The 24,382-nt window shown below is 39.3% G+C and overlaps 1 protein-coding gene across 2 annotated transcripts in view; it reads right to left on the reverse strand.

The window, feature by feature from the left end:
• Positions 1-11,383: 11,383 nt before the first annotated feature.
• The window catches only part of LRRC4C (leucine rich repeat containing 4C), a 118,734-nt gene continuing 105,735 nt past the window's right edge, over positions 11,384-24,382 (reverse strand). For both annotated transcript variants that reach the window (XM_067557581.1, XM_067557580.1), the window contains one exon: positions 11,384-14,032. In XM_067557581.1, coding sequence (XP_067413682.1) covers positions 12,077-13,990 — 1,914 coding nt within the window. In that variant the 5' untranslated portion in view covers positions 13,991-14,032 and the 3' untranslated portion in view covers positions 11,384-12,076. The remainder of the gene's footprint in view (positions 14,033-24,382) is intronic.

Below are 24,382 nucleotides of genomic sequence, written 5' to 3' on the forward strand. Positions count from 1 at the left end.
CTTCAGTCTTCATGGCTATTAACCCAACCATTTTCATTAGTTCTACTAATCAGAATAATATTTTAAAAACAAAATAAGCACTGATTGTGCCAGACAGGGTAGATAAAAGACATTCAAACACAATACAAATAAATATGAAAAAAGTCATGGAGGGCACAGAAAAGTGAGATAGTGAGAGAGCTGAAAAATCATGGCCTCACATTTGCACCAAAGGATGACAAAGCACTTTCAAAGTCACAAAACTGTTATGCAAACTTTAAGCATGGATAGCTTTCATTTATCATTGAAATGTTCCCTCCTCTGAGGTGAAATGCAGTCGCTATTTAAGAGTGCACAGCCAAACTGCAGACCAAGTTTATGCAAGGAACAAAACTGATGGGAAAGCAAATATAATTCCATGAGGAAAAATGGTGGGCAGAAAATGATGGGGGTGGAGAAAGAGGATGTGGAGAAGAGTAGAGAGAAGATAGAAGAGCTGGAGAGCAAATTGCCTCTATACTATTGAGAGAAAAGGGAACACCAAAAGAAAACATAACAGGAGATAAAAATACTTACCAGCTGGAAGGCAGGGAGTAGTAGCTTGTAGCTGTCACATGGACAAGGCTGCTTCTCTCTCCCTCATTTAAAGGAGCAGCTACCAAGAAAAGCATTCTGGGAAAGAACCTATAAAAGGGTGAACCCAGTCTATGTGATTTTCTGTTAACAAGGCAATTATAGAGAACCTATCTGCTAGATGAATCACCATCTTTTTTGAGAGTCAGGAGTCTTGGTGGTGGTACTGGAACTTGATGTGTTGGAATGGAATATTGTCTGAAGGGTAATGCAATAACTGGCACAAACACTGTTAAAATTAATTTACAAATTTGGAGAATCATAGAAACAATATACAGAGAAGGACTTTTTAGACACCTAGCCCATTTCCCACTAAAGCAGTATGAAATTAAGAAAAAGATGTACATGCTATATATTAGGAGAATCTTCCCAACAGTGAGCTCTGTAAAACAGGAGCCATCACCCAAAAGAAATGATGGAGGCTCTATTGTTTGAGACATTTAAAAATTAGCTGGATGAAGAAGTAGAAAAAGTATGAATTTCTTCTGGCCTCCCAAGGATGTGGATTAGATTACCTATAGGAATCATACAAATTAGAGATGGAAAGATCTCATTAGGCTAAGTATTTAATTACTACCATCCTTGGCCATTTTATATATTCTAATGCTTTGTCCTGATTAATTTTAAGGTCGGATTTCAAAACCAGAAGAAATTGGGTAAAATTATATTTACTGAACAAATAGCCAATTAGATGTTCAGCATATAAAGTTTTCCACTAATTCCCTTGGGAGGCATTTTCCCAAATTAACCAATCTGTTTGGAAATTTTTTCAACCATTCAACCTAAATTTTCATGGGCTTACTGTCATCCCATTTCTCTTAACTTTATAAATATCAGAACATCCTAAAAATTCTTCTGAGATGGGTGTGACCCACATCCAATTAGACACCTGTCCCCAGTCCTCTTTGTTAGTTTTTCATTACCATTTTTTTTTAAAATGGTCCTTCTGACAGTTTTCAATTTAATCGCTGTATAATTCTCCAATCACCATGGTATCTTCTTATATCAAGAAGGAGACAAGAAGAAGAAATGCAAAAATTGAATGAGAGAAGACAAGAAGATGAATGAATGGGGAGATTACACTTCCCTGCTTTTCATCCTTTTTCCCTCTTCATCATACTTTTCTTATCTCCCATAGTGCTCAGTTCAGCCTCCTCTTTTCTCCCCACCCCCTGTGCATTCAACTTCATTCTTCTTTCCCTGAGCAGGTAGCCCCTCTGTCTCATTAATGAAAGCTTAGGAAGAGCTAAAGCTACCTTTTCTCCCCATTGCAGTCTCAGAAATCAGCAGGGAGATAGAAGGGGAAACATTCTGAGCCAATATCTTCTGGGAGAAGAAAAAAGGGATGACTGCCAATATTAATGCACAATCCATGCTATTCTGAACACTCTGAAGCTAGGCAATTAAATTTGTAAAAGGGGAAAAAATATCTCTATGAGATTGCTGAAGTCCTACATGTAGGCCATGGTGACTGACAATCTTTCTGAGACTTGATACCCAGTTTGACAGGGCCTTGAGCTGGCTGCAGAATCAAAGGAGAATCAGCTGTTGAAGAGAGAGAAAAGGTAGAGAAAAAGAGAGGGGAAACCATTACTTGTTGGTGCATTTGTTTTTGAACAATCTCAGAGCACTGTTATTTGTTTGTTTTTGTAAAAGATGAGTCTAGACATGACTTAGAAGCTTTAAAGTTTCATATGCCCAAAGAATACAATCCTTGTTTTCAAACCCAAGGCTTTCCTTGATTATAAGGAGAGAGATGTGCTGCATTGGAAAAATTAAATGGTATTTCATAAACTTGTCCTTCAGGGCCAATTTGTTTAGCAATGGCAGACTTGAACATAAAAACATGTAAGGTACCAGAGAAATACTGGGGGACACTAGCTGCAAGGACATGAGAAGGGTTGGTTCAGGTGTAGCGAGGGTAGCATTTTCAAAAGTGCCTAAGGGCTAGATCCACATAGCTTCTTAGGCAGCTAAATCCAACATTTAGGTGTCCGTGACATTCTCAGACCCATTGTTCAACAGACACACTAGCACTTTAAAGGCACAACTTGAAAGCGCTGTCTACACAGCTATTGTTAGAGCAGTAGCACAAGTCCTGCTACCCTCAGTCTGTCAATCCCAGCTGGGAGGCTCACATCCATGGGCTATTCAGACGTACCCTGGGTGAAAAAGGGTGACCTGGTTTAGGCATCCAACTCCAGGAAAGAATTCACAGCTGAGAAGCCTGAGCAGAGATAGGGACCTTCCGCCAGCCTGTCAGTGAGGTGTCTAAGGCTTAGATCAAAGGGAGTTAGACACCTAAGTACCTTGTGAATCTAGGCCCTAAATCCCACTCCTGTGCTTTACATTTCACTCCTGGCTAGTTTAGGTGACTCCTGACTCATCTTACTGGCTTCTGAGGACTGGTTTCTTAAGTGCTTAATTTCCCCCATGCATTGTATAGCAGATAGGGCAGCTAACTCAGGCCCAGGGATTACACTAGGTGGCAGTACACACAGGAGTTAGGTGTTTAAACACCCAAGTCCTTTTGTGGCTCTAACCCTAAGTGATGTAGGAACCCAATTTCCATTTTCTAAAGTGACATAGGTGTTTAGGACTCTAGGTCTCACCAAAATCCAATGAGACTTAGACTCTCAAGTACCTAAATCCCTTTTGAGACTTAGGCTCTAAAAATCACTTACATACTTTTGGAAATTTTAGCCAATGCTTCTACTTAGCTTATCTGTGAGGAGTGAACATAGGAACTCTGGATTCAAAATCGTTTGACTCTATTGTTTGAGGTAAAGAATCTGAGGTCCATTAGTATCAGGAAAAAGAACCATATTGGGTTAATGTGGTTTACAATAAGTGTATCAGACCAAAATGGCAGATCTATGGCAAAATTAATAGGCATCCAAAATAAAACCTGTCCATGTCTATAGTGTTTAAAATGATCAATTGCTCTGAAGTGACAAATGCCAAGATTTTAAAAAGAGACGAGGGATTTTAAGTTCCTCGGTTTTTGGGTTACTCCACTTGATATGCCTTAAAAGGTTCTGATTTTCAGAGAGTTCAGCAGTTTCTGAAAATTTGGGCCCGTTATTGTGGCTCAAGTTGAGCCCCCAAAAATTGAAGCACCCAGACTCACTAATCACTTTTTTGAAAATCTTGGTTACAAACATAAAACTGATTTGGTCAATTGAAGGAACAATGAGGAATTCCTGTGTGCATAGCACTTTACTGTACTGAGCGTAGTCCCATCATTTATAACACACTCTGTTCACATTGCGGTGGGGTCTGTTGCTGGATCAAATGATACTTCTCCTAAATAGGGTTACACAATGGATGATAAAATCCTCTTCTCAGAGTCCTCCCAACTAAATAATCTACTTACCTGACAGATATCTGAGTTCCAACTTTTAATAATCATAGCATTTTTCATGTATAGATCTCAAATGTGAGTAAAATACTATTATCCCTATTTCTTACAAATGGGCAAACAGGCGCAGAGAGGTTAAGACTAGAGCTGGGTGGGAAATAATTTTCCCATCCTGTGAAAATTTCCTGATTTCAAATATTTTATCAGTCCGCAATGGGATGAAACCAATAACTTTTGAATTTTTTTTTGTTATAATAAACCAGAAAGAGACATAGGCTCCCCTGGATAGCTACTAGGCTACTCAGTGGTAAAGGTACATACCTGGGAAATGAAAGACCAGATTCAAGTCCCTGCTCTCTCTAACTCAGAAGAGGGACTTGAATCTGATTTTCCCACATTCCGGATGAGTGGCCTAACCACTCGTGTACTGAATCAATCTTTGACTCAATTAATATTCATTTAATTATGTATACACAGGGGAACAGCTCTAACAGGAGAGACTGTGGAAGCTCCCCGCCACACACACCCCAGAATACCCAATAACTTGTGGCTGGGATGCTTTCTTGAGAGGTGGAAGACCTGGGTTCCAGTCCCTGATACATATCAGGAAGAGAATGAATTTGAAAGTGGGTCTCTTATGTCCCAGGTCAGTGTTCTGGCCTACTGCCTATAGTGGGGGCTCTCTATCTCTTTGAACAAACAATGCTGTCCTCAACCTGAGGAATCTTTCTCAACAACAGTTTTGTTGAAACCGGTATGTTCCCACAAAAAAAAAAAAAAAAAAAAAAAGGGTTTGAGTGAATCAGCATTTTCTGATGAAAAATCATTTTGTCAAAAAATTTCAGACCAGCTGTAGCTAAGACAATGTCTTAAAACCATACAGAAAGTTAGTGGTGGAGGCAAAAGAAGAACTCATTTCCATGCTGAAACAATTGGACCAAATCTGATCTTTGGGGGGGATTCAATTACTGAATGATAAATACTTAGGTGATCAAATCTATTTTGCGGAAGCCTCAGTTCAGTTCTCCTGGACATCCACCACAACCCTTCCATTACTTTTTCCCTTTCTCCACAAGTCTGTTTCCTTTTTAATTTCTCTAATCCCATTTGTAGTATCCCATTCTTAAAGAACGCCACATTTCATGTATGTGTGTGTGTGCGCACGCGCACGTGCATATTTTTCATAGTGTATGAGCTATCTCTGTCTCTGGTATCATAGTGGAATTATTTATAATAAACTGCCTCCCCCCTGACAGGGTCCTAAAGTACATTTGTATTAATAATAATCTTATTTAACTATTATTAATACATAAACTACCAATATAACTTACCCTTTCTCTTTTAATTGGTAAAAAGATCCGAAACAGCCTTCTGAATCTCTGGATACATAACAAAATGTTGTTATTGAAATACAGAATCAGAGAAAATGCAGGAAACTTCATTGTTCGTCCCTTTAAAAGGGGACTCAAGCAATCCCTGGGGGTCACAGGGAGTTCACCTGTGCTGTCTGGAGAAAATAGCATGAAGAGAAGCACTAGATGACCTAATACAGATTTTTCACATCTGCTTTGCCTGGGAGAGCATTCCAGAGTTGAAAGATCAGAGTCTGGATGCTCCTATATGAATGAGCAAGCAAATTAGAAGGTCCATGAAGTCCACACACATCCACAGTAGACAGAGGGCAGCTGGAATCCTTGTATTTGCAGTCCCTGAGTGTGGAGGAATTTTCATGAGTGTTAGAGAGTGTTAGGGCTGAAATGAGGCATATTTTTTGTAGAACCCCCCGAGGCATTCCACTAGCATCTATCCTCTTCAGGTATCTCCACTATCTACTCAGCCTGGTTGTAAAGGTCTAAAAGCCACAGCAGCTGTCTCCATTAGGATACCGTGATTTTTAAATGTGTAGAGTTTGTATTTACATAGCAACTTTTCCATGCAGCATTCAGCTGACCATTTTTCATATTTTAATTAAGCTTCACAAGCCACCAGTGGGGAAGGACAGTATGATCATCTTTTTGCAGATGGGAAAAATAATGCACAGAAAGGTTTACATGAATTGCCTAAGATCACACATCAAGTTGGTGGCAGAGCTGTGAACAGGACCTAGGAGTCCTGACTACCAGTACATGTTTTAATCACTATAGAAATTCCTTCTTCATGTCAGAAAAAATGTGATGATCTTCCCTCATTTTTTTAAGCACTACATTCTTCAAAGATGAGAAAAATATAGATTTTTTCCCCATCCTCGTTTATATGAAGTAACCATAGTCACTTCTCTGGGTACTTTAGTGTTTCTTCATTCAGCCAATATAAAGTACTTGAAATGGGGTTGGAACATAGAAGAAACACACATTTCTGAATCTCAGATAGAGTTCAAGTTAAAGATAGGTTCACTGACCCAGCCATTTGTAAAGCACTTTGGGATCTTTCAGGATACCACATACTGTATAAATGTAAGCTATAAAGGAATGACAGCAAGACGACATGTGCTTGGGTAGGTTGTTGACCACCACAGGCCAAATCCTGCTTGATGTAAATCACGTAATCCCACTCTTGGAATTTTCCAGCTTCTGGAACTCTGGACTGAGCCTTTAGGAGGTCTTACCCTATGGACTACAGCAATAATGGCTACTAGCCCTCTGATGCCATTTCTAGCATGCTTGGAGTCTGGAGTGGGGATGGTATGAGCTAGAAATTCCTTTCCCAGTCTTGCTCAAACCATCATAAATAACAATAATAATAATACTGATTTCTTATATACTGCTTTTCATCAATAGATCTCAAAGTGCTTTACAAAGGAGGTCAGTATCATATTTTTTTTTTTTACACATGGGGAAACTGAATTACAGGGAGGTGAAAGGACTTGTCAAAGCTCACCCTGCAGGCCTATAGCAGAGCCAGGAAAAAAACCTCAGGTCTCCTGAATCCCACTCCAATGCATTACCCACTAAGCCATACTACCGCAAAAAGACAGCAACATTTTATGAAAATATGATGACTTTGCCATTCATGCAAAATTCACAGTATAGGTCAGTGTATGGGATTCAGCCATAGTGGTTAAGGCTTAAATCTTATTGCTTGAGTTAAAGACTTAGGAACTGGGTTTCGTGTAGTGGAGTTAACCAAAGACTGGAGGGAAGGAATTCTGCTCCCATTTCCAGCCACAACATACTGGATGCTGCATTTCTTTAGCCCTTACTAACTACTCCTGAATCTGTCCTTCGAGGTGGGGAGCAGCCAACCGCCTACAGTAATGCTCTTTCCATCTGGATCTTCGCTGTGTGGTAGTGCACAGGGTACCAGCACAAAGATAGGCTTCATGGTGCACAGGCACTGCAGCTACTCTGTGTAGGCTCCCCAGGATCTGCCCAAAGCAACGCCTGGCCACAGTCCCCTCATCAGTTCTGCAGTATCCAAATAGCAGGGGAAGTGGAGGTATTTGCAAATTAATGCCAACATAGAGACTACAATCACTGGAACCCAATACTCGCATTAGCATCTTTCCCCTATTTATTGTCCTATTAGAACAACTGTAAATGAAGCTGCTACAGCTGTTAGCCACTGGATTAAGTGAATCTTTGGTTATACATGTATATTTATACAGAGGGGGAACAGAGACATTTGAGATAACTGATAATATATGTTCTTCTCACTATCTCATGTAAGACTAGGATAAAACTTGATTTTATTTATTTCTTTGCAGTGAAATTGTACAGGTTCTGCCCTTTCAGCTTCTAATGTTTCATGGACTTTTATCTTTTGGTTTTCAAAAAGAAATGCAATATAGAAAATACCATTCTTAAGGCATGAATATAGGGAATATGCACTTGAGGGAAGGGGAAAACAGGTTTATGGAATTCTTCATCCTTCTTGTTCAAAGGACTATAGTAATGCTCACATCTCATACCAGAGAAGCCTGCAACAGAGCTTATGCATAATGCACATGCCACACCAAATTTAGAATGCCAAAATTCCAAAGATAATGCCAGTTTAGTTTTCCCTTTTTCTGATACTGCAGTTGACCCACAGTATCATATTTGTAAAAGGGAATCTGGAAACGGTTCCACATTAATCGTTAAATGCACAGACTATTTTCTGTAGAAAGAGAAATCCAGCAACATAATCATTTTCAGACATTTAATGTGTTTCAGAGTAACATAAAATGCTCATGTTATGTTGGGAACTGAAATGCAACCTATTTGTTTTTTCTCACGCTCCTTCTGCATACTTCAAGCTCTATAATAATACCTCTTTTTGTGCACTTGAAGACTATTCCTGAGAAAAAATCCTCTGCAATTTGTATCTGTAGAAGAAAGCAGCTAACTCTGTACAACCTTGATCAGGTGAGTTGGAGATTATTTCATCTTTTCCCACTTGTACACTAAAAAAAATGACACTTCATAATCAGGATTACATTTGTTGCTCCTGTGCAGGAAATAATATTTCATCGCTCATCTAGAATGTCACCAGTAAGAGCAAATTCATCATAGTTGCCTGGTAGCTGTCCTCTGCTATACAGCTTCTAACTCTGAAGTGTCAGAGCTTCAGTAGCCATGAGTTCTTCCACATTATTCCATATCCCCTCTGGCAGTTAAAGATCTGGGGTTGACTAGCTCTGGGGAGGACCCAGTGCAGTTATTCTGGTTTGGAAAGGCAATGACAGTTCCACAGTTGGGTAGCAGAAAAAGGGAAAAAACAGAGGAATCCTCAGGGGTCCAATAAGGATGCAGAGCCCTCCTGCCCCCCAAAGGGTATTAGCATTGATGTAGTTTCAAATGGATCAATAGAGCTGACTGATTTTTTTTCCACTGAAAAGCAATTTTGATGAAAAATCAGAACCAACAATTTTTCAGTAAAAACATAAATGATAAAAAACTGTTTTTGAAAATTTCTCCCAGCCCTCAACCCCCTATTTCAGTTACAGTTATTTGTTGAAAAAACAAAAAATTCCCTCGGGATATTTTGACAGGAAACAAACAGAAAAACAACTAATCTCTCCCCAAATATCCTCTGAAAAATAATTGCCATTTTGATCAGCTGTAATAAACCATGTTTAGAGAGAATCCCCTACCACATAATTAAAAACACCTTATTTAGTCAACATAAAAGAATATTTAAAATACTGATTTAATGTTCCTTGTCGATGTTTGTTTAGTTTTTTGCATTTCATTTGACATGGACAGCAAAATTAGACCAGTTAGTTTCACTTCCTGGTGCCTATGCATGATCAAAATGTTGCACCTAAATCTAAAATGCACAGTGTCCACTAATCCCCAGCAGGAGACTTTCCACAGAAACAGGTGTACTCTGTTGGCCTCCTTTCCATTTGTGGGACATCTCCCCACAGTGTGCAAATGTTAGAAATTGAAACTGCAGGGCTCCTTTAAGTTAATGCACATCATAGACAGACATTTTGTAGCATCTGTGGTATAAAAGTAAGCCGTAGAGATGTCCCACAGCTACTTAAACTTAAATAAATTTTGTTTGGGGATACATCTAAGCCTTTCCAACCCCTTTCTGCATTAATATACGTAAATCGCAATCCCTCTCCTCCCCCCAAATAATACCCATAGGAGTCTTTTCCTTAACCCTATAATGAGCAGTTCAGAATATCCACTTGGGGGGAAAGGGACACATTATTTTACAATTTTCTATGCATTTTATCTATTTATTTATTTTAAATCTTCGATTACACACCAGGGTGCAACTGCAACTCAATTAACATTTTATGTTTAAAAAATTAGCACTTGGCAGCACTTTAATCAATAAAGAATTTCACTGACCCTTTTCCCCAGCCATTATGCTATGAGAATACACACACATTAAAAAAATCCACCTCCCTCATTTTATTGAGGACCCATAGTCTCCATAATATGCAGGAAGAAGAAAAAACTACTGAAACATGGGAGATTTTGTTTGGAAAACGGTTGAGGCCCCATCTCTTTTAAGAGAGAGTGACAAAAAAGCAGACAGCATTTTGTAATGGAAAACTCCCCAACAGCCAATCTGTTGCTTCCGGATGGCCCAGGTACAATAGACAAAAACTTAATACAACTAGTGTTGCTGGATGGAGCAGAGACTTTAGGCAAAATGCATCTGCTGGATAAACTATTCTATATAGGTTCTTATGCCACTCTCATCACCATAATATCTGAACACTTTACTGTGAACAAAATGCACCTGCAATGTTTCTGAATAAACTATACCACAATGTTCATATGGAATTCAACAGGAACATCAGTACAATGGAACAGTGCATTTCAAGTGCAGGACTTGCAAACAAAGCATCTATAAGACAATTTACTCCCCAGTATTACAGTATGTCTAATTCAGATCTATCTTTATCCCCATCACAATTCTCTTAGAGCAGTGTTTCTCAACCTGGGGGTTTAGAGGGGTCGCAAGTGCAGAGCTGGTATTGGGGGTGGCAAGAAAGGCAATTGCCTGGAGCCACAGGGGCGCCATGAAACTAAGTTACATGCCTCAGCCCCGTGGGGGTGGGACTCAGGCTTCAGGGGTACAGTAGTTTGGAAAGGTTAAGAACCACTGCCTTAGAGTATATATTATTTTTCATGTAATACACTGAAGGATAATGTCTCCAAATGTTTCTCTGAGATTATTATAGGACTTTGGGTTTCCCTCTGCACTATACTTATGCTCCCTGCATAGTGAGATTCATTGTCACCTATCTCCAGTTTCCTCTTTAAATTAGCTTTTCTGCTGTAATATTCACTTGCAACTTTGAGGATTACACATCCTACATCAGAGCATTTAACCTTTCAGTCTAGGCATCACGTACATGTAAAGGGGACCAAAAGAAGGAGACTTGGACTCATCTCTGAATTTGGCCAAAAGGATATATTAGACCCATTTTTCTTCTGGGTTAATCCACTTATTTCAAAGCACCTTGATTTCATTTTGCAACCATCAGGAATATAGGCTCAGAGATGTATCTTGGGTATCTGAACAAATTTTACAGCTAGGAGAACTTCCAAAGCAATCAAAATATCTGGCTTTGAAGAGTAAAAGCGTTATTATTAATGTTTGACCCCCATGTACAAGTAACATAAGAACAAAGCTTCCACCATTGTCTAATCAGCCCATTTGTACTTGAACTCTTTGTAGACATCTTTCGCAGATTGCAGACTACTTCTTTGAATGCAATGGAGATAACTGAAAGTTCCCTTACACTGAATCATTATAATTTTTCATTAAAAGTCAAGTATTTTTATTATCTAGTATGCAGTTATATATACTAAAATAAAAACAATGCTATTCTTCAGTAATGATCCAAAATGCAGCAGTAATACTCTTAAGCTGTTGTGTTTTGGACCATCACATCAGAATACTGTAAAATTTCTAATAAACTTTTGATTTTTAAAGCCACACTAAAAATAAGCTGTATCCGAGTACAGAAAAAAAACCACAATATTTTATTTATAATCTTATTTTAGTGTTTGTACTACAAATTCTGGTTTTAGAATTGTTTAAAAGATCCTGGGTTTTGTAGATGTTCACAAGTAAATTAATTTCTTGGATTTGTGTTTCTTCTTCCACAGAATGGTCCTCTTGGTAAATACAGAACAGGTCATTACATGAAAAAATAAAAAATTGCTTTTTTGTTGTTGTTATTACTTGTTCTCACTTACAAATCTACAGCTAATGCTCCATTTCCTGTAGAACCGTCTCAAGAAGGGTATGGGAAAAGAAAAAATAAAACAGAAAAAGATACAAAATAGACGGAATCTCACCACTAGAGTTCACCATAAAAATTCCCAAAGTATAACAGAATTCTTACAAAATTTCCTAGACCAGTTCCTTTAGGGAATTAAGATCTCCTATGAAAAATATGGCAAATGGGATTGGGGCCAGGTAGGGTAGGGAGAAAGGAGGAAGAGGGGTAAATAAGTGCAGCAAAAAGAGGTTTTGAGGAATACACATCATTTTGTCTGCTTTAGATCACAATAGAATTTTTAATAAATAAATTTCTTTTTTTGTAAAGACACTTTTTTTGAAACAGTAGATTTAGCCCAGTCATTTGTGTCATTTGTTTTATAAACTGTCTTTTTTGTATTTACCCTCCCCCCCAATTCTGTAAATATTTTAGATCTGAGTCTCTTGTACATTGTCTTTTGAGTTCATTCGGATCAATAACGGTTCATGCACTGAACTGTGTATTGAATTTATTGTGTTAACTGTTGTTGTGTGGTTGAAAGGAGACTTATAAGAGTTATAATGATTTAGGTGCTCATGCTCTATCGCTGGCATGGGCAAGTGACTTTCTATGGGCGTATCACCTGTAAGCTCATCATCCACGTTAATGATCTCTACAGTCCGTGTTGGAGCATGGTGGTTCTGCCGGTGATGCTGTTTCCTCATTTTGTAGAAAATTACCAGCATCACAGCAGCCATGAGAGTGATAGCCACAAAACAACCAATTATGATTTTGGTAGTCTTCATAACCTCATCTATTCCTGGGATCCCATTGCTTGCATCTGTCACTGGGATGGTAAAAGTTTTTTCTGTTGACCTTGTGCTCTGTGGAGTAAGAGAGGTTGTCACATTGGTGGTCTCCCAGTCGATAACTGGGGTGGGCCCAATCTGCTCTGTGGTCCGCGCCTCATCCTGAGAAGGTTCCATAGTCTCTACTGTGACAGTTGAAAAGTATGTGTAACCATTGTCCAGTGCAGTCACATTCAGTGTGGCAGAAGCTGTCGTATTCCCAACAGAGTTACTCACCATGCACGTATACAAGCCCGTGTCTTGCACGGTCACCTTTGTAAAATTTAACGTGCCATCACTGAGCACAGCAATCCGAACTCTGTATGCCCCATGCGTCATAACTGAACCATTTGGAGTAATCCAAGATACAGAGGTCAGGGAGGTCGATGCTCGGCATTTCAGCTCTGCAGCCATGCCTTCTGTGACATTGAGGTCCGCTGGTGGCTCCACTATCACCGGAGCATAACACGTGAAATAATTCAGGTCCAGCTCACCAATGTACCTTCCTTTCAAGTTAGGAGGTGTGTTGCAGCGAGCACAGCATGCAGTGTTGGAGGGTGCCTTGTCCTTAATCCACCAGCTGAGCCAAAGAATGTCACAGTTGCAGTTCCAAGGATTGTGGTGCAGGTGGATCCTTTCTAGGCGGAGTGGTGTGAAGAGATCGTGAGGCAGTAGTGTTAGATTGTTGTGTGCCAGGTTGATTTCCACCAGTGACTGAAGGTTATCAAAGGCATTCCTTTCAATCACTTGAATCTGGGACTGTATCATCCACAATTTTTGAAGATGCATTAAACCTTGAAAGGACCCCGGCCTAATGGCTGTCAGATAGTTCCCAGAAAGATCTAACTCATCCAGTTTTATGAGTGGTGTAAGGTTAGGGATCTCCCGAAGGTTACACATGGCAAGATTCAAATACCTCAAGTTGGACAGACCTTCAAAGGCACCTTCTGAGATGTATGAAAGCCTTTTCAGTTCCCCTAAATCTAACCTACGCAGGGAAGGAATTCTGTTAAAAGCATAAGAAGGGATGCTCTCAATAGGATTGTTTCTCAACCAAAGCTCCTTCAGTTTGGATAGGTATACAAAAGCCCCATTAGGGATGGTGGTAAGACGATTGTCAAAAAGTTCCAGAGTGTTGAGATTAGCCAGACCATTGAAGGCCCCTATTTCAATTGTTCTAATGTGATTCCTACTCAGCTGCAAGATTTCCAGGTGTCTCAAATGTTTGAAGCTATTCACCTTAATTATTTGGATCTGGTTCTCATGGAGATTCAGTAACCGTGTGTTGGTTGAGATGCCATCTGGGACCTCTCTCAGATTCTTCCGCACACAGATAACTTTGCTGAACTGGTTGCTGCAGGAGCAGACAGAAGGGCAAGTTTGAGCCCTGACTAGACCAGCCACCACAAGAAGTTGAAGAGCCAGTAGCACCACAAGCAGGGGGTCAAATAGGGCCCTGTTAAACCTAGGACCTATCATTATCTGCTGTGGATGTAAGGTCATCTTGTTCAACATTCATAATTTATTTGGTGTTGGTCCTTCTGGAGTTTGAATAATCTGAAAGAAAGAAAAAAAGAAAGGGAGAGAGGAAAAACATTAAATTAATTCCAAATATTAACAGTTACTCTGTTATAGGTCAATATTTTCCCACTCTTTTCAGACAACCTCTTCCTATTCTATTAGATGCAGACTTTGATGTTTGCAGCTTCCCATACAACTCTGCAAGTTCTAACTTGCAATGGAGCTTGGGTCATTCTAGAAACTACTCTCAGTCCGTTCTTCATTCTAGGTTATAATGTGCATAACTTGATGGCAGATAGCCAGTACCAGCGAAACAGTGCTTAGCAGAGAGACTCATCCTGAAGATACAGAAAGGAAGCCCAGAGTACCAGTGACAAGAACCTGAAAAGCCAGTACAGGTAATAATGAATAGGATTGAAACCCCAAATTATGCATGGTTTTAAACTTGATGGGCACATTCTATTTAAAAGAACGGTTAAAAAGAAACACTGTCAGGTGCAAGTGAAAGTCCCAACTCCCTGCTTTACAATTAGAACTGCATATATGAACCCTTATACCCGTACAAATGTGACTACAGTCCTGGGGCCTTTTGGCAAGCAAAGCTTTTACTACTGGGTGTAGAAGGTCACAAAAATGCAAGTAAAAGGTTTTGCTTATTTCAAAGAAGCGGATTTAAAAAAAAAAAAAAAAAAAAAAAGCTTTATGTGATCTGCTGAGCATCAGCTCTCCCCTTCCATTAAACAGACTCATTCAATTTCATGATATTTCCTCCTCTAGTCTCTGCTTTGGCAACAGAGAAACACTCATTAGTAAATGTGTGCTGAACATAGAAGTAAAGAAGAGCTGTTTAAATGTTTTTTAAAAATATCTCTGTAGCTGTGGGGTTGGTAATTTCACTGTTACCTCCAAAAATTTTCCTTCAGATCTTAGCAGAAGGAAGGGAAAAAAGACCTTTACACTCTGCAAATGATCATTACCATTCAAAGTCTTTCAGTGCTGATTCATTTGTGTTAGTTCCTAAAGCCCCCAGCCCTGGGTCCATTTTCAATCTGCTGCTATCTGCAAGGTCCCTCTGCTGTAGAGATTAATGAAATTTCCTATAAATCAGCCACAAGTGAAGTCTTATAAATTACAGCAAGCTCAAAGCACATTTATAACCCAGAGCACTGCAATGCATAATACATGTATTCAGCTGAACAAAAAGCTATCAGCTAAAGGTTTTTCCACTTTAAACCTCAAATTGTTTCATTTTGTAGTAAAAAGCCATCTTAGTTTAAAAAAAAAAGTTTTACATCAGAGCAGTCCATTTAAAGAAAGACAATTTTTATAATCATATGTTCAGACAATATATATTTATGAATTTAATTATGCATGCTTGGTACTAATTTGCAACATCTCAGAATTACTAAGGGTTTTCTTTTGCACTCTTAAAAGTTTATTATTGTAGTCTAGTGATTAAAGTATAGGACCAGAAGTCAGGAGACCTGGATTGTATCTATCTGCTTTATCTACTCTTTTTTTTTTTGTTGTTGTTGCTATTTATAGACACCAATCACTATAGTATCTATTGATGAAACTGACACTAATGTGCACTCCTTTCTCTTTCTCCATGTGTCTGTCTCTCTATATGTCTTAGTTTCTTCATCTTTAATAATAAGATCTATCATAACAACCTCAGAGAGATAGTGATAAGGTTTAATTAATCAGGACCTAATTCTGATCTTCCTTAAATGGTGCTAAAAAAGGAGTATCTCTGCTGAAGTCAATAGATTACACTGGTGTAAAACTGGCATGACAACCCTCTTGTTTATAAGGTGAATTGATATCGTTGAATAGATTTTACTGTTGAATTGAATGTTATGATTATATTTTTTGAAACACTGAGCAAGATTTTATTAAGATTTTGTTGTTCGTTCATTTTGTGTTTTTAGTATTGTGGCTGTTTTTTGTGGGTTTTTTTTTTTTTTTTCATCTTATCCCCTAAGATTTTGGCTTCAATATGAATCACATTAGCAATCAATGAAACAGATAAAGAAACACTGAACCATTTTTTTTCTCAATTGCTTTGGTGCAATTCCATTGACTTCAATGTAGCTGTGAAGTTAACTTGACCCACTATATTTAACATCAGAACTCCCAAGTGCCAGTATGCATCTGGCATAACATGCTATCAGGCGTTCCCATCCCGCATCCAGCAGAGCTGCAGAGATAGCTTTGCGTTTACTCTTCATCCCCTTTACCATCAAGGGGCCCACTGTGTGGCACCACCCTTCAGAGCAGGGAGGCAATGATAGTAGTACAAGATGGTGCAGCAAGAGCAAGACAAGGCTGGGAGAGAATACTGGCACTGCCAACACCCATTCCCACTTTCATACACTCTTCCACTAATTCCCACAAACCCAGCTGCCACAGGCATCTCACCTAGCTGCCCCCAGACAAGACCTTCAAGCTTCAAAAGGCATTTCCCACCAATTTCACCAGTCAATTGAGCCAAGAACCTTCCCCCTACTTCATCAAAAACCCTGTTCCCTGTACTCCTTTTCACCCAGGCCAGAGGCAAGACCTCTTCCAACTGCCTCTCCTATCGTCCCTATAAACAGAGTCTGTGTCCATGTATAGGGACTCTCCCATGATTTATGTCAGGCAAATATGGAAGGATAGCCACTGTTGAGGAACTAAGTAGTTGGCTACTCTGATTCATAAGAAAGGTCACATACGGAGCTACGAAAAACTGCTCAAATGTTCACTGAAGATCAAACCTGCTCAAAACAGTGCTAGGGTTGGCAGTCACCTTTACCTTTCCCCCTTGGGTCCTGAGCCAAAAATATGCCATCCACACCCAAGCACCAGGGCCACGCTCTATGAAAGTTCCTTAAGCAATTGCTCTGCACCCTACAAATGCATGTTCAATTGCATCACATCCTACATAGTTTGGCCACCTACCTGAGTACTCTAAATACAACTTTTCAAAGCCAGATACTTCTTGCAAACTGTCTGTAATGAGAAGACAAAGAAGAGGAAAGATGTGAAGTTGTTTTAACACATATCAGGGGTATTTGTTCATTTTGTCTCTCTCTCTGAATATATCTGTATCCTGTTCTGGGCTTTTTTTAGCATCATACATGTGAAAGATCTATATAACAAGCATCTTATTTCAGGGGTGAAGGGATCTTAGCTGTTGTAGCTACTGTTTGATTTTATTTTTTGACTTCTTTATATAGCAACATTTTTTTCTCTTTGGAAGTGCATGAGGTGAAATTCACTTTATCAGCATAAGGCCAATCATCAGGCATTGAGCTGCTGAAGTACAGGTTGAAGGTGGTAGGGTTGGGAAAATCAAATCCAGTCTCCCCAAACAGGGGTTTGATGCTTCAGAGAGCCCCCGTGGCGACTAGGGGGACAAATAACTGTAGTCATGCAAGACACTTGTGTGTTGTGTATGAGCCAGTGTTATCTGTTCCAGAGGGGTTGCCATGTTAGTCAGGTTTTAGCAAAACAACGAGAGTCCTGTGGCACCTGAAAGACTAACAAATATATTTGGGCATAAGCTTTCATGGGCAGAAACCCACCCTGTCAGCCGAAGTGGGTTTCTGCCCACCGATGCTTATGCCCAAATATATTTGTTTGTCTTTAAGGTGCCACTGTTATCTGTGATCTCCTCTTGTCTGTTCTCATCCCTGCGCAGTGCCTTTGTACTAGGCTATGTGCTAGCACAAAGATTACCCCCTGCAATGCATATCAGTTACAAATAGCCCTCCCTTTTTTCCTGGTGGCTCCTTCAAGCAGTGTGAAAATCTTCATGCTGGTCAGGCTCAATTTCACCCTTAGCAATATACTGAAAAAGATCCAGTACTAAAAAATAAATAAAAAGAGTGGAAAATTCATTTAAAGCATTAAAAAAATATTGTGGAGATACTTTTAATAGGTTTTTACATAAAGACCCATCTGCAAATTTGTATTTTAGCAATTTGCTATTCAGTATCTCCCTCAGTTGCGCTAGAGAAATATAAAAGTTTTGCTTTATAAATACAGACAGGAAAAGCATTCATGGACAGTCAACCAGTTTCTCCAGTTCTTCCTGATCCCCCTTTAAACCCTCAGTTTTCTGTCTCTTTCCTAATAGCGAAGATACAAAGTCTATGGTGAGTTCAGTAACACTTCTTCCCTCTGCTGTATATATTTAAAACACTATTAAAATTCTGAGAATGTTCTTGTTGCACAGTTAACCCCCCCAACAGTCAGAAAATTGTTGAATTAAGTTTGCATGCATAACTTTAATGCTGTCCCTTGAGTATATGACTTATGATACAGCTCTAATTATAGGATTGCATGCTAGTTGTTAAATAATGCATTATAATGCCATAATATTTATTCTGCAGCCTTAGATACACACATACCTTGTAATATTTTGTTTCATTCATGACTGCTTATAATGTTTTCATTGTCAATGATTCAAAAGAGCTTACTGAAATAGACTATTTTATACAAGTGTTCCTCTCTCTAAGGAATCTATGTTAATAATTCAGTCAGGTCCTGTGCAGTTTACATTTTCTTTTGAGCCACCAGCACAGTCTTCGTTAGCAGCAAAACAGGGGATGGAACGATTAAAGATGAAGGTAATTTACCTGTGCAGAGATGCACAGCATAGATTTCCTTAGGAGCAACTCAGGGGATGAAGCAGTTAGAGTAATTGCAAAGCTAACCTACCTGCACACACATGCAGAACACAATCTCTCAAGTGTAATATCCTCTGAGTACGTTTCCCAAGCCTGAAGAAGAGCTCAATGTAAGCTTGAAAGGGTCTCTCTCACCCATAAAAATTGGTCCACTAAAATGTCCTACCTCACCCACATTGTCTCTCTAATAGAAGGCAGTTAACTATAATAGTAAATGTAACTATAAATTTAGGTGGCCTATATAAGACACCACATTTTCACACCTAACTCAGTGATGTATTATTAGGCCCCAATCGTGTGCTGTATTTTGATTACTTTGCACCACTCCCCCCAGTGTAAAATGACCATGAATCTAGCAGCTCAGGTCCCTGAAGGATCTTCATTCTCAGGGGAATGGGGGAAAGGACCTTGAGTGGTATAGGTGAACTCCTACCCCATTCCTTGTCTTGGCTGCCAGTGTCAGGGGCCTTGCTGGAAGCAAGGGGGTGTACCTGGGATTTCCCCAGCCTTGATGATTGCCACCTTGGGGGCATTAGCAGCTAGTGCAGGCTGCACTAATATGAGTCTAGGGACAGGCCCTCTGAAAAGCATGGAAGTGCACAGGGCATATTTATGTCCCAACCTCCTTGGATGTGCTGAGCGTTCCTCAGCTGTTGTCAAGTGTCTAAGCCTTCATCTACAGTTAGTTCTATAAAACAATGTATAATGTACTTTTTGCCCACTTTGGTGGATTCCATGCCTCTAACATACAAAAAAAGCAGCACGATACTGTGAGCTGCTATCCATGCGCAGGCTGTAGAAAAACTGCATATCCTGTGTTATTTGTGTAATAGCAGGAGATCAAGTCATTAAGGAATGCATCAAAATGCAGTATCCCTTTCTGAACTCCATGCAAGGCTCATTCAGCAAAGGCACCTTCAGTTCACTTTTGACACTAAAGTTAGCCAAACATGCATGCATTAGGTACAGGCACCTTCAGTTCACTTCTCACACCACACGTACATGTACACACAGCCTTCTTGAAGAACTTGGCAAAAAAAAAAACATTCCAAAGGTGTCTGCATTTCTTAAAACTGTACTGCAAGTTCTTGGGCAGCCCAAGGATGATCTCTGTGGCTACAAATTCAATGGCAGATTTTCAAAGGCACAAAGGGGAGTTAGGGGCCCAACTCTCATTGACTTTAAATAGAAAATAGGCACCTTACTACACTTTGAACTTTTGAAAATCTCCCCATCAAAAGGTATCAAATGTATTCAGAGTTTCTTTATCAAGAAGGCCTTAAAAACAAGGACTGTACATGACCTGGGGTTACATTTAAGCAGAGCCCTGAGCAAAGGGCAGAGTGGAAGTGTACAGTCTCAGAGGGATCTCAGACAGGGGATTATGCTTCAGGAACCACAGTCATTCTCTGAGTGACACAGCGTGCAAGGGGAGTGCACACAATATACCATCTCTTGGGATAGTGCCACCTGTTTTCACGAAGCATCAACAGCCAACCCATGTGGGAAAGGGGCCCAGGGGCCACCGTGGAAGTGATTTATGTTCCCTGTGAGTCATGGAGGATGCAGTCCCTGAATTTCCCACACAGCTCCTTCTCCTTCAGAATATAAATCAGGGGATCCCACATTACTTTGGTGGTTTATGTATCACTGTTCATTTGCCCAGGAGCAAAACTTGCATTGGAACTACAAAGGAATCCAAAACTCGTATGCTTAAAATCACCATTCTTTAGTATCTCTGTCACACAGGGGACAGGAATGGCTTAGGAGCATAGCAAGTATGGAGATCCACTGCTATGCTGCACGACCCTAGGGCCTCTCACGGAGTTTGAGCACAGGAGCTATGGCAAAAACTGCAGTCCCACAAATTCCTTCCTCCACCTACCCTATCTCCAGCACTCAGCCCAGCCACTTAGGGTCGGATACTCCCCAGAATGATTTAAATGCGATGGGCCAAGTTGATCTCGACTGAATCTTTACTGAATCCTCCAGGGATGAATTTGGTTTGATCTCTCTTTTACTGCATGTTTCTCAGTTTGTTCGACAAGAGTTTATTTCATTTTCTTTTCCAACAGGGACCCTTGTTTTCTCCCCTACATTTTTTTTTATGTAGTTTCCCCTCACAGTCTCAACTTATTCAGATGATGCCCACGTACATTATCTTCCAAGTGGAGCAGTGAGTACATGCATGTTCTGCCAGCAATATCATATTGGGGCACTGGAAAGCTGTCCAAGGCTTTTTACGCTAGAGCAATCTGACACGTGTCTCTATTTCCAAAGCAACTCTCTTTTAATCTCAGTTTTCACTTGCATGTTACATTTCTTACTATTGTTCCTAATATTAGCTGATTTCAGTCGTGAACAAGAACTTTGGGGAGCATAAGACAAGATATATTTCAGCAGACATAGAAGTATACTAGGAAGAATTTGACAGTTTCATTGTTGGCCCATATGTCCCCACTGATATGGAGTAACCATATCTAAAACTGCAAGAACAGTCTGATCCAGTCAATTCCTAGCCTCTCTGCTGAGATTGTTCAGATTGGGGCTAATTGGTGCCACTTGTGGTCTGTCCACTAAGGACTGATCTAAGTTAATTTTGCACAGGGCACTGATATGGTGGCATTAGTATTAGCAACTTTTATTCTCTACTGCCCTGGGCTAGATTCAAACCAGTTTCCTAACAATAAAAGATTTTCCACTCCACTACTAATCCCCTGGGTTACTCAAATCCAACTTCACTTTTCTCACTTCCGTAACTGTTGATGGAATACAGCTCTTGTGAAGGCTTTTTTACAGTTTTCATCTTCCATATTCTTATGAAAGATATTTATGGGGAAGAAAGCGGGGAGACTAAATTAGGCAATTACACAGAAGAAATCTCTAATAACCCTGACAACACAGAGTTTGTAATTATTTGCACTAGCATGTTAACAACCCTCACATGCTAACTGTAGCATGAATCAAAGTTACATAAGCATCTTCTGGATGCCACTCTCTCATGCTAGAAATATCTTGACCGATAATGATTATATTGCAATTAAAGGGGTGCTTTCTAAGCTCACATTTGCTTTATAATGATGACCAAAACACAGCTGTAGGTTCCTATGTTGGAAGGCACCTGGGAACCTAAATAAAAAATAATGCAAAACCAACACACAATAAATGTGATAAGGTATTCCAAAACAATGATCCAAAACATTACAGATTCCAACAGTGTTACTAAAAGTTTGGGGGTATTACTTTGGAACACTGAAGCACTTTAAACTTAAGAATAGTATCAGTCATATAAGGCAAGATCCCTTTTAAGGGTACTGCAGTAATAATTCAAACTCCTGCAATAAGACCATTTTAAAATGTAGCATTTTGGACCGTTTCTATATACTACAATCATGATTTTGTATATGGTAAGCTTAAGTCATATAGGCAACCTCACTTTTGAAAAATTACTATAGTATTCTAAAGTACCTGTCCAAAATTCTGCAGTAGTGAAATACTATAGGGAGAAAGGAATGAAATACTACAGGATTTGGGGTCATTGCTGTACTACCTTTTAATAAATATATAGCTGATAGAAGCGAAAATAATCTCACTAAATCCCAACCAATCATTGCACCTCAACCCCACAAATGTAAAATAGGACCAAAGGCAATGCCATGCTGGATCAGAGCAGCCAGTCATCTAGTCCAGTATCCTATCTGTGGCAATGTCCAGTCCAGATTTTTCAGGGGAAAGAAGATAGTTATAGGATACTCTGGCCCTAAAGAAAGTTTCTTCCCAACCCCCAAAAGTTAGAGGTTATCTTATGTCCTAAAATATGAGGACATATGTCCCTTCAAAAACGACTATTTATTTATTGACTATTATAACTCTGGATATTCTTGTTATCCATATAAAGGTCTAGTCCTTTTAGGAAACTTGCTGAGCTCTTAAACTCAATGAACTATGTAAACCCCGGGGTGCCCTTTTTCATAACAAAGTTAAAAAGGAGACAAAAATATTGACACCTGATATTTCAGAGTGATGAACATACATTGTGGTCATGAATCAGTAGCAACGTGTATTCATGATGCAACAGATATGCTCTGCCAAAACTTTGACATGATGGGGGAAGACCATTGCCTTTCTTCCCATATCTTGAGACTAACCAGAGAGAAGATGTGGTTCAGCTGGAGTTATGGTTGAAAGTCCATTTCAGTGATATGAATGATCATTTACTTTGGCAAGCTTTTTAAGGAAAGTATTTGATAATGTGCAAAATAGAATATTTTGAAAAAATGATGAAGGCATGGTAACATAAGGTCTCACTGCAATGCTCTCATGCCAAACCTTTACTGAGACGTAGGGATAAATCAGCTTTTTGGAGTGTGAATTAAAAAGTGTATATGGCCTTCACCATTGTGTTATAATAGCAAGATTCTATCATACTACACTGTTATTATGGAAATACCATTAACTGTGGCAGTTCTCTATCTACACAGGTGTTCCAGTTGCCTGAATTCTAACGATATCTATAAGACACATAGAAATGGGACCCAATGAAAGAGGACCTCCTATTGTTCAGGTCTTGAGTATACTGTATTGATCTGGATTGTAGCTGGATAATAGTATTACGTAACCTGAGAAACTTCAGGCTACATTCACCTGTCATGCTTTCTTCTCCTACATTTATTGGTGCAATATATGCAGCTAATTATGGAATGACACTGAAGCATCACAGTCTATTTTGCATTATTGCATTTGCAGTTGCTAACTGAGTCCAAATTACTCCCTTGTTCTTTTAATAAACAAAGAGATAGGGAGAAAAGGGAAACAAGGGAGAAAAGTTAGTGCTGTGAATATCCTGGAATACAGCAAATGATGGTTAAGCTTCTTGTCCTTGGTAACTATGGAAACCCCTTAAGGTAAGACTGGAACACAAATATTTTATGGTCAGCAATTTACAAGCTGTTTATTTAATTATGATGGAATATGAGACTGTTAGGGACAATGCAATTATCATACTGTGATAGAATTTTGGATACAACAAATAGATATAAAGAAATAAAAAGTTAATTTTTTGGAAAATTACTAATTTTATTGGAGTTTTATGCAACAGCAACACATTGTTTTTTACTGGGAACTGAGATTCTGAAGGGGTATGAGAAGCCAAAATTAGCAATATGACATTTCATAATAATGTCCTTCAGCAGATACATAGCAATTATATCCTTCCTACGTCCCGTGAACAAAATCAAGGTCAGACTGTATTTTCAGCTAAATCCTGGGTAATACCAAAATGCAGCACAGCCAGAATAGCAAGCACATTATTACCAGGTCTATTACTGCTGAGTAATGAATAGGTCACAAGCGCTTCCGCGCACAATATTTGTACAGATTTGAATATTACAACCAGGAAAACATTTCAAGTCAATGCAGGAGGCAGCAAATGAAAATAAAATTAAGAGTGAATCTATATGACTCATGAGGAATACAACAACTGCCTACAAGTATTTCCTGGGTGTGAACAACAAATTTTGACTTGATATTACACTCTCAGAGTGTATGGCTGTAGGGTCTGCAATGTACTTTGAAAGCAATGGTAGTTTTGACTGCACAAGAATTATTAACTCAGGCACCAGGAAAGGAATAGTTTCAGGGTCAAAAGAAGAATGTATTTAGTATCAGGAACAACTGCCTACTGCTAAGATCAGAAAATAATTATTTGCAG

Source organism: Emydura macquarii, unplaced genomic scaffold, assembly GCF_026122565.2.
Source record: "Emydura macquarii macquarii isolate MOO-44397 ecotype Brisbane River unplaced genomic scaffold, CSIRO-AGI_Emac_v2 contig_1876, whole genome shotgun sequence".
NCBI lineage: Eukaryota > Metazoa > Chordata > Testudines > Chelidae > Emydura > Emydura macquarii.